Source organism: Dicentrarchus labrax, unplaced genomic scaffold (assembly GCF_905237075.1).
Source record: "Dicentrarchus labrax unplaced genomic scaffold, dlabrax2021, whole genome shotgun sequence".
NCBI lineage: Eukaryota > Metazoa > Chordata > Actinopteri > Moronidae > Dicentrarchus > Dicentrarchus labrax.
This window is the reverse complement of record NW_026136710.1, coordinates 19,338,240-19,354,208: the sequence shown is the minus strand read 5'-3', so window position 1 is coordinate 19,354,208 and position 15,969 is coordinate 19,338,240. Positions and strand designations below refer to the sequence as shown.

Below are 15,969 nucleotides of genomic sequence, written 5' to 3'. Positions count from 1 at the left end.
CAGATGAAACAGCTTCACTGTTCTTAGTGTAGCTTTAGGGATCAGTGGTCTGGAGCTGCCACTTTATCCCTCTATCTCCCCTCCGTGTGTCCGCCACCATTCAGCCCTGAGCTGTCTGACCCAGACTGTTCATCACAGAGCTCTGATAATGTCAGAGGAATCTTCGACAATAGTCCTGATCAAACGTGATAGTCTGTCTGCTTAGGTCTTATGTCTTCCATCACTGTTCTGCAGCAGTGTTTCAAACATATATCTGGATCCACATTTCTACCATCCAAGATACATTGGGATTTATGCAACTCTGATGTAGATGCATAAACACAGGATTTTCTTTTTATGTTTCCCAAAACTTAAAAGAAGAAATCTGCTCATTTACCAGTGGGAAGTGTATCTCTGTCCTCTACTATTTAGAAATAGATTGAAATGTTGGTCAGCTTTTCAGGTCCTTTTTTTTGTTGAGCAGAAATCCAGTGTGCTAGATTTTGCTTGTTTCACAATTTCCTTTATCTAAGTAAAGGATCAACAGCAAAATCTTAGTGGTGTTGCTACATGACACATTATTCAAATACTAAATTCCAGTTATCAGTAACCTTTTTCATACCAATTCTGTCAACTATTGCTGCTAGAGAGAGCTATGTGATGAAAGTTATAGATTTCCACTTCCACAATAAAAACAAGAAAGAAAACTCAAAAACAGATCCAACTAATCAATGGAAACAAATCAAAAGAAACAAATTGCTGTGCTATATGATAAAGTTCATTTATTTTCACCTGCAGAAAATTGCTCCCGTGTATATGAACATAAGCATCTAATGACAGTCTTCTCCAGACTGTTCAGTGAGTGCAGTTTACCTACCATAATGTAGAAACAGATGTTTCCCCTGTAAAGTGTAACTCCTATAGCTGATCAAAGGTGACCTTCCTTAAGGATAACGGGCATCAGGACCACCATGTTCTTGTGATCACAAAGTCATCTCATAAAAGCAGGAAGAAAAGAAAGCGGAGGAAGGTGCCAGAATGGATTTTTTGGGAGCAATTAGTGTGAGCAGAAGAAGACAGGGGATATAATTCATCACTTACCACTTGCCAAGTGATGCACTTTAATTTGCATTTAAATCTGTCTACAAATGGAGAGAATCTTCTTCTTTTAAGGATTATTTGTAATGCACCACAGTAGGGACAGAGAATGGTTTTAAGTGGTTGTGTAGTTTTCTGGTTTAGTCTTTTTACTGCCTGTTTGTTAGTCTGTAACTTATATTACAGAGTTTATTACGGTTATTAATGTGGATTATACTGCAGACGACTAATCTGCCTGGCATAATCCAGAGACGTTCAGGCAATCCTTCCTCTGATGAATGAAAGCCTTTTGAATGTGGATGTTACTCAGTCTCCAAGTATTGAAATTAGTTTAAACTTTTTTTTTTGTGGGGGAAAAAACTGTTACCACTTTTGACTTTTGACTAACATTGACAGGTGTGAAAGTGCTGTATCAAGTACTTGCAGACCCAAGCAGCATTAGTCTTCTTCATTTGCTGCGTATGATTTTAAATAAACAAACTCGCAATCCACGATTTCTGGCTTTGTAATCAGAGGAAATCCAACATAAATTATAAAAGTGCATTTATTTATATCTTTATATCCCGTAAACCAACGTGTTGGTTTTCCAGCACTTAAAATGGGACACTAATAATGTTTCATTTCTTGAAAAGGCTCCTTATTGTCCCAGAACAGTCGGCCACTATAGTTTTTAACCAACGGTACCAAAACAGGAGTAAACTATACATTTGTTGGAGACTATTGTTGGTGCTATAGTGAGATTTGCAGCAGCAGGATAGAGAACTGGATGTGTGATTGACTCAAAATAAACTACTGGGTGTATTTCTTGGCAAAAGCTGTACAAAAGCTTTTAGAATCCTTTACATATGCCAAGTGAAATGCCACCAGTAATGGCAGCTTGTTTACTTCTACTTACTCCCATGCATTAGTACATAGAGTCATTGAGAAGCCACAGAAAGTTTTTTCTACTCCTCCCTCCTCCTGCCTGGCTCTGCTGAATCAGTCACATGCAGGTGTGTTCACAGCCACAGGGAGAATCATTCTGGATATCCAGGGTTTATAATTGGAACTTTCACAGTAGGGGTGTGTGTGTGTGTGTGTGTGTGTGTGTGTGTGTGTGTGTGTGTGTGTGTGTGTGTGTGTGTGTGTGTGTGTGTGTGTGTGTGTGTGTGTGTGTGTGTGTGTGTGTGTGTGTGTGTGTGTGTGTGTGTGTGTGTGTGTGTGTCATTTGCTATCAATCGAAATACACTCTGCCGCCTGAGTTGCTTTTTCTGCCTGTATCAAGAATGTGTTATTATTAAACAGCTGCATTGATCGGAGCTTCAGTCATAAACATCATTGCCACTGGTTGTTGATTAATTACCCAGAATGAAGCGAAGCGACGGCGACTCTGTTGTGACGCAGAGATTGATCACAAAAAATGAAGTGCTTGTGACTCAGGACAGGGTCCATCTACTCTAATATAGAAGCATAATGAGGGAGAGGAGGGGAGCACGGAGGAGCAGAATAATGAGAAGAAGAGAGAGAAAGGAAAGGAAAGACGTCAGTGGCAACTTGATGACAGCAGGAGATGCAGAAGCACAGTTTAGTGACTCAACTTTTTTTTAACCGCATAAAGCTGCATACATGTGCATTCACAGTTTTCTTGTTGGTCCCTAAAATGGACAGCAACAACACCACAAGTAACTAAATATTGATCGGTACTCCCTGAACCATTACAATCATAAAGAAATTCCTAGGAAGATTAATACAGTATATTGGCAATCTCTAATTGGTTCCTCTGTAATCAACAGTGAGGTTTTGAATGAGCCTCACAGGGTCATAAAACGTAATCAGCGTGTAATTAGAGTCAGAATTCCATTCATTTGCCAGGTACAACAGGTGCAAATAATCTCACTCGATGAACTGGTGCTGCAGTGCTGGAACAAACTACCTGACTGACAAAGCAGGCAAAGATATGATCTGGATTTCACGTAGAAAAAAAGGAAACGTGTCGACAACACCGTGCCACAAATAGAGCATGTGTCACTGTTTGTTTTATTCCACGTGTTTTTATTTACAATTTCAATTCACACAAATCCACTTCACGTTCAAATACTTCTTCTTCTAGTGGTGCCTCCACTCCACCATAAAACATTGAGTGACTTTGTCAGTTGTATTTAACTGCAGCAACCCACAGACTGCGCATCACCGTGGCAACTAATAGGCAGCAGACTTTCACAGCAGACATTTTGACTTGTTATAATAATAGGAAAAGCACAGATGTTACTAATAACATTAACAATGGCTCTGTTCTGCTCAGGTGTCACACACCCTATATTTGGGCAGTTCCCGTTTTTTTCCCTTTCTTTTCATTCTTGTTTAAGAACGATTCAACATTTGGAAAAAAAACATACCTCGCACATTTACTGAACATAGTTTGGAAACAGATGTCTGTTACTGTACACAAAAACATTTTAAATACAATTTAAAACAGGTATATGATATGATAATATGTTTTTTTTATAACGTCAAAATTCCATTTCTCTTTAAGTGACAGAAGAAAAATAACTGTGTGTTTGCGTTTCATAGCCATGTGTGCTCTCAAGCTGTGTCAAATCCAAGTGAAACTTAGATAAACCGAGCTGAGCTTACAATAAATTGAGCTGCAGTGTTGTCAAACACTGTAAAAACTCCATAAGAAGATGATTATTGTCTCTTTTTTGTGCCTTTTTGTAATGCAAACAGCTGGAACAAACAGCTTGTAATCTGTCTTAAAATCTGTCTCTCATCCCTGAGGCTTCAACACAGCCTGACGGCACAAGTAAGTGTTTATAAGAAGTGTTTGCTGTGGCAGCAGTGTGTGTTCTCACTGCAGTGTTCCTTGTTAGGAACTGATTACATTTGTAAATACAGTTTAGATTATGTGTCTCTATGCATTTGCAATCAAACGTCCCTAGTACATATTACTACAAATTGTGTCAGTGTAGAATCTAATAAAGGTAGAGGAGTGTATGGAGTGTATGTTCTCAGCTGCCTCAGATGTGTTGTAGAGGTGCTGCTGTGCATTAGCGATGACAGATGTGGTGTTGGGTCACCTCAGGTTGTTGGAAAACACCCAAGAAACTGAAACATATGAGATTCTGAATGTCTTTAATTCCCAGCTTGCATTGGCCGCTGCTCCGAGAGAACATTGAAATGATTGTGAGGCTTGGTTGGCTGAACAGAGTTAAATGGGAATAAAACAAAGAGACAGAAAGTGACATTTGGTGACTTTTTTAAAATGCTAAACACTACATCAAACCTAAATGCCAGACAAAGTCATTTACAAGACCAGTGACTCTGTGCTGTTTTGTAAACGGGGAGTGGTGAGCCTGTCCTCTGTAACTAATTTGTTACGCAGTTATGGTGACAGATAAAGTTAATATAGTCAGTGTAATGCAGTAAGATGACCAAACTACCTGACATTATTTTCTTTTAGATCCAGAGCATTTCTTTACATGTGGGGAAAGAGGACTGTTTTGTTATCACAGTGTCTACACTGTTGGTCACTTGTAATATGAGCGGCTGAAATAAAAACCTTGCACTTCTGTTGCAGCATAAACTATGATGGCTGATCAGGTCTTTGTTGAGTAAAGTTATCCATGTTTGCATACAGAACAGTATGTGCACAATATTTCATGCTTCATAGCAGTGCAATAAAGCCAAGCGAGGCAGACGTACAGATCAAGTATGTAGGAAAAGTGCAGTTTGAGGTTGAAATGGTGTTTTAGTTTCATTCAGAGGGTCTCTGGCACACCTCAGACAGTTGACCTCGAGGTTAAAGCTACAATACATCAGCTCATTATAGGAGACATTAGGTACGGTCCAAGGTGGTGTTTAGTATGGACATCATTATAGTCCTTCTGCCGCTGCCTCCAGGCTTCGCCCTTTGATACAGTGTGAAATTACATGTGAAAGCCTTGTCAATTACATATTAAACAGTTCTGGTCTTGAACCTGTCAGTGAGCAAAGAATACTTTAATGTTTATGTAATTATTTCTGTTCTCTGCCCAACCAGAGAAAGTCACAACTTTCAAACCTACTGCCTGATTATCTCGCTGTGATCCATTAAACATCTCACACACCTCCACCACCTTCATCTGTTACGTTACCTCTCTCTGACCTTTGACCTATGAACCTGTGCATGTGACAGTCTCTACCTGGTCCACCCTTGCCGCCTTGCTCAGTCCCCCCCGCCACGCCTCTGTGTGCCCTCCCCTCCCCGCAGGTGGGTGACCAGATCTTGGAGGTGAACGGCCGCAGCTTTCTGAGCATCCCGCACGACGAAGCCGTCAGGGTCCTGAAGTCGTCACGGCACCTGATGATGACGGTGAAAGACGTGGGCCGCCTTCCACACGCCAGGACTGTGGTGGGTGAGACCAAGTGGATCGCCAGCTCGCAGATCGCAGAGAGCTCCGCCAACAGCAGCGTGGCAGGGTGAGTTTTTATTAAGCCCACTTCCTCTGGTCCAAGTCTACTCATAAAATAGCCTAACAGAGTACGGTACTGTCAATATTATCGTTTTTGTGAAATAAGTAAATCTAGATTTCCACTTATTAATGACAGCTTTTATAGTTGATTTACTAAGATTTATAATGATGACATTTTGAGACCTCAAAACATCAACTGAAAAATGCTATTAATTATTTATTATTGAGCAAATAACTCTTTTGAACTCTATAAGGAGTTAACAAACAAATAAAAGTGAAAATGGATTTTGTTTTTCAAAATGCTCTCATGTAGGGGATAAAAAGAAAAAATAATAAATCAGATGGAGCTGAACACAACTCAAGCCAGATGAGCTCGAACAAATATTTTTTAGGAAAGAATGCTGATTTGCTTGCTTGTCAAGAATTAGATGAGTAGATTGAGACCATTCTCATGTCTGTACAATATAAAGCGTTGAGAGATGTGTAGCTTAGCATAAAGCATAAAGACATCTAGCCAGGCTCAGTGCATTTGTAACAACTCAAGCTCACTACTTAACTCATTATTATCTAACTCATTTGTTTAAGTGTAAGGGTAAAGTTTAAAAACAACACGTTGCAGTTTTACAAGGGGTTATGTGCTGGAATATTTCTTTACTTCCTGGAATCTCAGCTGGTTGTCTGGCATCCCCATGGTGATGACAAGACTTCCTGTCTTGGTGCTAAGCTTGGCTAACCACCTCATGCCTGTAGCTTCTTTAAGCATACAGACATGAGAGTGGCATCGATCGTTGGCTTTCAGAATGAGCAAATAAGCATGTTTCCTATGTCAAACTCTTCCTTTAAGTCAGGTCTGGTCGGGCACAGTTCAGTTTGGGCTGAGAATCATAGCTAAAGAAGGAAAGTAGGCCTAAGTTAAGAGTAGAGGAGTGCTTTGTTATACTGTACACTGTAAAGGTTCCTGAATGAATAACAATGAAGAGTTTTTTTTAACTAAGGCTAATGCATCAAGTGCATAAAGGCAGGTTATTAACCTCTAAATGTAAATTCTATTTATCTTTAAATAATTTATTCAGCTGTCTGTTGGTCTTTTCATCATTAATCATTTTCATTAGAACAGTCTGATATTTACTAAGCCTGCAGAGACATTCAAAGGTTATGGGAGTCACCAACAAGTAAAGAACTATCATCATTGTATTATAACTTACTGGCACAAGAGACCGAGTATCTGTGGGCTACATTGATTTAATTGGGTTTGTTTAACCACCGAAAAATCTCTTGTCTTTTCACCCACTTTAGCCAAATTGAAACTATGCTAGATTCAGTGATGAAAACTGGCACAAGAAACAAGCTTGAGACTTGAGAGCGGTGCAGGAGGGAAAACTCTTCACAGAGATCATGAAGAGAACATTAAGAAAAAAAACATCCTCTCCTTCTTAGACTAAAGTAGATGCCACAGTCTTTAACCGCCTAATGTGATCAGACGTCCGTCTCTCAGATGGAAGTACTCTCATTTGCTCCTTTTTTTTGAGAAGAAAAGAAAAGCAATATGCACCCCTGCTGGAAAAATGCCAGAGCTCTTCTCAAAATGCCACACCTGAGCAACTCATCTGCAGCTTGTGACCTGGAATAAATGTGATCCCCAACAGCAAAATTAAAGTCTGATGTAAATGCCAGACTCATTTTCTCATCAACACAATAAGGCACAACCCTTCAGACTGACAACTCAGGACGTGTAATTCCTCTCTGATTCTCCAAAGCCAACAGGGATATAAAAAGTATTTAACACTTGTTACTCAACACTGAATTTCTGGTCGGATCCGCGCTGTTCTGTTATTATAGAGTTTGTTTCACTCTGGTGTCCCTGTGCAAGAGCACTAAGACATGGCTGTTTAATTTGAGACTCCTAATATATTTACATTTATATCATGAATAATTTTAAATAATTTCCACGCAGTAATGAATTTTAATTTCAAACTTTTAATAATCTAAAAAGGTGAAATTGGAATATGCACCATGCTGCAGGTAAAACAGTTTAAATGTTTTTGTTGCATACATAAACTTAAATGAATACCATCAATAGATTTCCATTATTCCATGTATTTATTTCACATTTTGAATCTTTTTAAGTAAGAAAAAAGTTGCAATCTTTGGTTGTATTCTAGCTCGAAATAATGTTTTACTACAGAATTAGTTTTTTTCCGTCGGTGTCATTACCACATTGCATATTTTAAATCAGTGAGATTACAGTGCTGCACAGTGTTTCATTTAGTATGTCCTTCTTCAAGACTGCCAATTATCTGGCAGTATGAAAAAAAAAGCAGCCAGGGAGGAGACACTGGAAAAATCAGAATGAAGAGAGAATAAACGGCTGAGTTGGTCCCCAAAGTTAACAGGGCTAATTGAATTTGAATCCCAAAACAGGTCTCCAAGCTGAGTTTAATGTGCCATTGCAGGTGGGACTGCAGTATTTTCTGACTCTGGTTTAATTATATATTTTTTCATTATTTCGGGCCCACGAACACCGCGCTCTGAGTTGTCATGTTTACTCATGGATTTAAAGCCTATTACTTCGTGGGCACTTGAGTATGTAAAGACATCTACTCGAGTCATTTCACTCGGGAATGAATATGGAGCTGGAAAAAATGACACGTTTCTAAACACTTGCTTTTATGTTTTCAGGGAGAGAGTATTGCTGTGTGTTTGTGATATGCATTTTGATGTCTGTGCTTTAAATTTAATGAAAAGGCTGACTGGAAGACATGCCCACCTCATGTTTCCTGTAAAAAATGCCTCTCTGTGTAGCGGTTTTTGACACATCTCTAAAGAACATGAAAGCCATGACGGAGATTTAAAAATCTGTGCTACTGTGCATTTATCAGCCTGTGATAAATGAGAAATATATTCAGAAAGATAAAAAGCTGTCAGTCATGATATTTCAAATCCTCTTTTCCATTCTAGCTTCAAACCGTACATGTATGTGTGTGTGTGTGTGTGTGTGTGTGTGTGTGTGTGTTTGAGAGCGAGAGGACAGTATTTCAGTGAGGTAAAAATAAGCTGTTCACACACACATCAGCACATCAGTTTGCCTGTAACTAGTTTTTACATTGCAGTGCATGCAAGTCTAAAGGTACCTTCAATCTGACAAAAGTCCCCCTTCCTCGTCATTGTATTTTAATCACTGCACCTGTCGCATTATTTAGTGCATCATGATTTTTTTTATATGCAGTCAGATGGTTGGATATGTACGGCAAGCTGCAGCATAAAGATCAAATCTGTTTGAAAGTCGGACTTGAGCGCTTCATGAATATAATCCATGGCAATGTGTATGCATGTGTGGACAAGTGAATTTGTGTGTGTGTGTGTGTGCGTGCGTGCGTTCGCGTACATGTGAAGACTCAACTGTCCCTCAGTGATTAATTTGTCCTGTTTGTCTTTTTCTCTGCAGCTTCTCTGTGGACAAAGGAGCCTCTGCAGCAGGAAAGGTGAGATTCAAAACAAGTCATTTCCTCTTGGTGTGTGTATGCATGCACACTAAATACAGGACTATCTGTGTGTTTGTGTGTTGAGCGTTTCTCTTGGGACATGGTTATCTGTCTGCTAACTCCACCGCTGGCCTGGAAAATGGCATGGAAGAGTGACAATGGGTCAGTGGTGTCACTGATTACTCTTTAGTCAGTCTGTTGTCATTGATGGGAATGGACAAGCTGTACCCGTAAAGTCTCACCTTTTACCTCAGACACACACTTTAATGTCTTGAGGAAGAAAACGTCACTTATTGTTACAAGAACATGAGCGCTGTTTTTCTTCCTTTTATTAACGTGTAAGCCCAAATCCCAATCAATCAACCCAAACACGAGGAATTCATAACAATGACAACAATTTGACATTAACTGGTTATTTACATACATTTACATTTCTTTTGTTACTTGTGTCATACAGTATGATAACAAGTGGACAGCGAACAAAAGACGTGAAGACATGGAGGACAAAGAAGCTGTTGCAGCACTGAAATTATTAGTCAGTTAATTGGTTAGTGGATCAACAGAAAAACAGTTTTGATATTTGATTAATGTTTTAGGTCATCTATCCAGAAAAAGGTTAGTTGAAGTTTTTCAAATGCAAGGATAGGCTGTTTTTCTTTGTTTTGAATTGTTATAAATTCATGTCACACTGGACTGAGATCCTTTGATGAATGAGTAATTAATTGAAAAATAATTGAAAAATGAATGAATTATGAAAATCAGCTTTAACTATGATGTTTAGAAATTGACTAAGCAGACCTCTTTTGTGTTTAACATATAGATAGGTACCCAGTGTGTTACTACCCTATACCATGCTGCCCTTAACTGACTCACCATAGTGTACTTCTACTGTCTTCTCTTTTGACTTTGACTCTGACTTTGTAAAGGGAGAGAGAGTGTGTTGGAATGGAGAAATAAGAGGAGAGAGAAGAGAGGAAAGTTGGAAGAGACAGCAGCTGACTGCAGAGAAAGAAAGGGGGCGAGAGAGAGGGGAGGAAGGTGTGTGGGAGAGCTCACTTTTCATTATGGAGGCTCTGATGGACAGTCTTCTCCTGACAGGGGGAGGATATATACTGTAGCAACGCCGGAAGAGAGAACACAGAGAGAGAGAAACGATGGCTGTGGGAGGTATTCTGAGAGGAGGAGGAACACATTTCCTTCAGACTTGTGTCCAAAGAGGGTTTAAAAGTAATTTATAGACTTTGTTTTGACCTGTTGCCATACAACACAGCGACAGGGTGCACGGCAGTGGCTGTGATTACCTGCCCTTTTTGTCAACGGTGCCCTTTTCAGACAGAAAAAGACGGATTGTATAAGGGGCAGGGCTAACTGATAACTGAGATAAATGGGACTAAACAATCTGCGGGACATTTAATAGATTGCAGTATTTCCTCTATATGCAGGCTGCCAAATTCATCTACTCACAAACCAACAAATCTTCATATGCCTAAACAATAAAATAGATTGTGCCTCCAAACTCTGTTGTTAAGGTCCAAAACTTACGAGGAACTCCACTTCTCTTCCTAATTTTTTCTTTGTGATAAGCAGGAATATTTTGCTCGAGTTACCAATCATCATGAGCATTTTCAAATTTTGCTGTCACATCTTCATCTTCAACCAGCGCTGCATCCGCACCAGTTCACATACACTTGTGTCTTTCCATTGACTTTGTGTATACCAGGCCACCACGGACACTAAAAATGTTGCGGCATAACCATATAGCTCTTCTTTCCATCTTTGTGAATGAGCAAATTTAAGTACAGGTCGTTTAGAGCATTTGAACCGTTCATCTGCACCAAACACTCTATTAACATTTAAACGACTCTGATACTATGACACTATGTTAGTGGGGTCAGTCAAAGCATTGCAGCTACAACAGCATATGAATAATCTGATTGGTGGATTTCACGCCTGTAATACCAGCAGCAATGCAGACTCTGTGTGGTGGTCATGTGTGAAAAAGCATTTCTGCTCTACAGCAGCCTCCACTAAGTCAGCCTGGAAAATTTATGGCCACTTGGTTGCTTTCATCCTCTCCAAGAATTTACAGGACACTTCCTACCCAGTCTCTTATCCAGTGTGTTGCAGAGAAATAACTCCTTCTGATGAAAAACTGGCAGAACTGTGAGAGCTGCTGCACTGCAACTGCTGAGGAGGGATTGGTGACTGGACTGGATGACGAAGGGGTCAGAAATACTGGTTTACTATATTTTCACCCTTGAAAGGTTGTCCTTGTACAAAGCTCAGCAACGACTTCCCTTTCCCCATCATGCGTGGGACCTGTACTATTTTTGTGGAAATGGTTTTTAGATGATTTGTTTGGCATTTCTGGTTTATTCCACAGTTCACTGTAAAATCAAAGGTCCCAGGTTCAGTCAGAGCCTTTGGTGTTGCAGTTATTTGACTGGTGTGTTTTGTCCTTGCGTCATTTCCAAACACAAATGCAATGGGAGCTAAGAATTTGATACAAAAATCTGTGTGAACAATTTTCAGCAGCAGTGCCATAGTTGCAAACAGAGCATAACATTTCTGATTTGTGATAATGCAAAATAACTCAATCCGTCCTTCTATTAGTCCATTGTTGAAAAAAATACATGCATACTGATGCGCTTTGAGCCTAACGTGATTTCCCAGATGAGGTAATGTAGGGGGTCAATAACATTTATAAGACATGGTGCAATCCAATCCAGTTTAAAAGCAAACCCTCGCATAAAAGTCTCATCAGGTGTGAGACGTTACACTGGCAGTTCATTTAGAAATCCCTGACTGAGGGGAGAGCAGAAAATAAGCCAATTCTGAGATTCAAAGGAAATCATTATCAGCTTCATTTTTGTTAGATTTTCTCCTCTTTTCAATTGTAGCTGTCAAAGAAACGTCGTGACAATACAAATGGTTACCTAATTAATTTTGTTCTACTATCCGGCTCTTATTTTTCTTATTTACAGCAGAGCAGGGCGGCAGGCACAGATAATAAAACAGAGAGGTGTTCAGTCTGTATTGCAAAGACAATTCATCTGAACAATACATGTTGTGCCCCTGGACTTCACAATAGCAGCAATTCAGCATTTTCCCTTTTAAAGAAATATTTATAGTCAGGCCAGAAAGGTTATGATGCCCTGAAGCAGTCTTTAAAATATTGGTTTGAGGATGGCTTTGTCTGCCATGTAATCAGCTCAGAGTCCAGTACCAGAGACAGCATTGTTTTGGTTTGTTGACTGAAACAGTTGTGGGATTAAAGTATTTTCAAACACTGACAGAAACTGTGAGCTCACTGTAAAGCTCTGTAAAGCCGAAGGGTGCTGCAGATTCAGCGCTTTTCACCACTCAAGTGCAAGCATCAAACATCAAAAGCATTTACAATACTGTAACTATAAAAGACACAAAGGTAATTATAAAAACGTTCATTATAAAATAAAGCGGCTGTATCCTCGGTTTGGTTGGGGGAATCTCTGAGCTCTTACTGCCACATAATAATATGCACTATGACAGTAAGTGGTCTGTCAGTATCGCCTACACATACGACTTTTAAAGTCGTCAGATTGCTGACTGATCACATTACACGACTGTCTGAGGTATCTTGGAAGTTGTTGTCCTTTTTTACATTACAGTGATTGTCGACAGGGTGTCACTCATTACAATTATCTCACTAGTAGTAATCCCTGACAAGTCTGTCTGGTCTCCAAATTACAATTAGTCAACAAAACATGTGAGAAGTGATACAGAAAAAGAAGACCTAGCTAGCTAGTGATCCAAGTTGTTTGTGTGCTGATTTGCGGTGAGCAACCCAACCAGTTTTCCATTTATTGGGTTGAAGCACACCGAGGAGCCTTTATCATAGCCATGCTCGCCCCCGTATCTTGCTCTCTCATTGGCTTTAGGTTGTCGCTGCTGTCTTTCCAGGTCAATATAAATTTCACACAGCAGGATTTGGACTGATCGACTGGTCCAGATATTTAACCTGCTAGATATCTCTCGGGCTCTGCAACACATCTCTCGGATTGCATCTTTTGAATTATTTTTGGAGTGAATGCCAATTTGTTTCTGATCCTGGGTTTTTGTCTGCAATCTCCAAGAACTGCCGGCGAGTGTAAAATCTAGGTTGAAATGTAAATTCGCCATACAGTAACTGTCAGCACTAGCGCTAGCACAGTGGTGTCTAGTCCTCTCTCCATGTGTAGCAGTGTCATTATCTTTAAACCAGCAGTTTCACCTTCTCCACTGTCCTCTACAATCCCTCTACAGTACATGTACGCCTCATGGTCATTGAAGTGATTTTGATGCTGACTGTTATTACAAGGTGTCAACACTATGATATTGTTAGTATTGTATCATGCTGTTTGAACCATGCTGTGTATCCAATTCAAACCCCCATCCTATAGACTGACCTTCATGAAATACATCTTGTTTGATGTGTTCTTTTGATCTCTAAAATGAAAAAATCTCAAGCAGTATCAGGGAATCATTGTGTGTGTGTGTGTGTGTGTGTGTGTGTGTGAGAGAGAGAAAGAGAAATAAATGTGTGTTTGCATGCATTTCCCTGTGCTTGGGTGTGAGTACTTATATGCTTTTTACCTATGTATGAGTTGAAAATATCTATTTCTGGGTTGTATTTTCATTATCAAGGCCTTTCTGCTCATCATCCTCTGCATTTATAGCCTCTATTTCCCTAATCAGCTTCTTACTCTGAGCATTGGGCTCCAACATGGACACACTGACAAATGTAAACCCGTACTGCTTCTTTCACCAGAGATTTATCATTAGAGATTTTATTTATTTATTTTACTGTACCTTGTACCCCAGTGTTGGGAAAAGATAGTTTTCAAACACCAGAAGCAGAGTAGCTGAGTTAGTTACTAAAATTAATTAACTTAAGACTGTTATAATTAAATGCAATCTGGCCAAAAATAATTGGAAACATACAGTTACAGTTACATTACAGTTTGAGTTTGTCCCTTTCCTTTTTCAAGATGACAATGCCTCCATGTACAAAACTATAAAGATATGGTTTTCCCAGTTTGGTGTAGAACCTCAAACCCATCCAACACCACTGAGATGACCTGAAACACCAACGCTGGCTGCAAAATCTTACTTTTTAAGTAAAAGCGCCGTAACCTGCGAGTCTGTGCTACAGCAGTTCTAGAAATCCCTAAGAAGCTCGTATACACACACATTTGAAGGAATACAGGTGCAGGAAAAAAATAATTAAAAAGACAATTTTTAGATGGAGTGGCTGCTGCTCTGTGCCTATGTTTGAATGTGTATGTATGATAGTATGTGTCTGTGTGTGTGAGAGAGCGGAAAGAGAGGGCATTAAGAGCGAAAGATATGTAGCAGAAGGGGTTTAGGGCTAGGCAGCAGGAAAGGGGGTGATAATTCACAGCCCTGCTCCTCCTCCATGTGAGTCGACCCCCACCACTAACCTCTCACTGTGTCAACACATCCTCAGCATATGTATTAATCTCTCTTAGAATGATCTGCCCACGATTGTCCTGCTTAAACAAGCTAATGCCGGAGATATACTTGTATTTAACTATATTTGCTTGCATCCTGTATTGGTTTGGACCGTTGGTTGTGCGCCTCGTCAGAAATGAATGCAACGCGAGTGCGTGGTTAAACAGCAAGTATCTCTGGCTTTAGAGGTTTGTGCTCTTATAATCTGTATCTCCTTGTCATCTCTCCCTCAGCCGGTGCCTGTAGATTTAGTGCATCCCAGCGGTCACATCCTTTGTCCTTCCAACCCCCCCCCCTCCATCCTGTAATTGCAGCCCAAAGGCCAAGTCAGACAGATAAGCTAATTAATTAAGGATAGGTCACAAAGCAATTCTCAATCATTAATTCTACTCTGACCCATTTGGGCCTTGATCTAGAGCAAATGAATGTTGTTTGAGAGACAACAAAATGTATTACAGCAAATAACGAGGGTAAATATTGCTTTTGTCAGTCAAACCTAATTTGCTTATTGGAGCTTGAGGTGGCTTAAATTTAAAGGTAAACCAGGATTTGGTGCACATACTATAATCATACACAACCAGAGTGAAGAGGTTGAAAAGGCCTAGAAAGAAACTCCTTGAATTCAGAAACTAATGGTACTCAGACCTGAAAGCTAGCAACTATTACCTTGAGATGTCCTTCTTTTATCAAGATAAATCCTGCAACTTTGATAACCAATGTATTTTCCAGAAGTACACAAAGGGACGGGCAACAAACAACAGAAATGTATTTATATTCCCACCACTTGAAATGAAAAGCAAGGTTATGGAGTGAATTAAAGGACATCGACATTTTGTGAATAATGGCTCAATGAAATTCACTGGCCTGAATGGACTGATAAATACACTCTAAGAGGGTGTAAATTGTACTGTACTCTTCCAAATCCAGCTCACAAAATTAGTATTTGCTGTACCATAAGGCTGCAAAGTATTTAATTCAGGTTGGAATAACAAAAGTACAGAACAGTCTCCAAATGTGTGAGTCAGGATAAAAAAAAAAGGCAGCTTAATCAGAGTTGGTACTCAGGTAGACTTTTGTTATTGTACAATAAAAAGCTGCCTATGAAGTGTGTTTACTCTGCATGCTCTTTACACAAGAGAGAAACGGTTCACCTGACTCTTTCACCCAAAGCAGCTTCCAGGAGGGTCTAACGTGGCAGCGTTCATGCTCTTGTGACGTCCTGTCAATCAAGTAATTTTTTCTTATTCACTTGCCAATTATAAGATCATTAAAGCAGATAGGGAAGCCCATCTGGGATCAGCCTCCATAACAGCCTGCTCTATTTCGCACACAGTTAAGTTTCTCTTTATATTTTTTCTGATTTTCAATTTTCCCTTACAAGTAATAGTGAAAAATGTATTTATGAGCATATCAATGTTTACAATTGTAATTTCCTTTACCATTAATGGATAATTACGGGGGATTGATGGAAAGAATACAAGTTACAACCG

At 39.6% G+C, this 15,969-nt stretch overlaps 1 protein-coding gene across 3 annotated transcripts in view; it reads left to right on the top strand.

Annotated features, from left to right (window-relative positions):
• Window positions 1-15,969, top strand: part of whrna (whirlin a) — a 132,538-nt gene that overhangs the window by 81,621 nt on the left and 34,948 nt on the right. For all 3 annotated transcript variants that reach the window (XM_051412021.1, XM_051412023.1, XM_051412022.1), the window contains 2 exons: window positions 5,306-5,514; window positions 8,953-8,989. In XM_051412021.1, coding sequence (XP_051267981.1) covers window positions 5,306-5,514; window positions 8,953-8,989 — 246 coding nt within the window. The remainder of the gene's footprint in view (window positions 1-5,305; window positions 5,515-8,952; window positions 8,990-15,969) is intronic.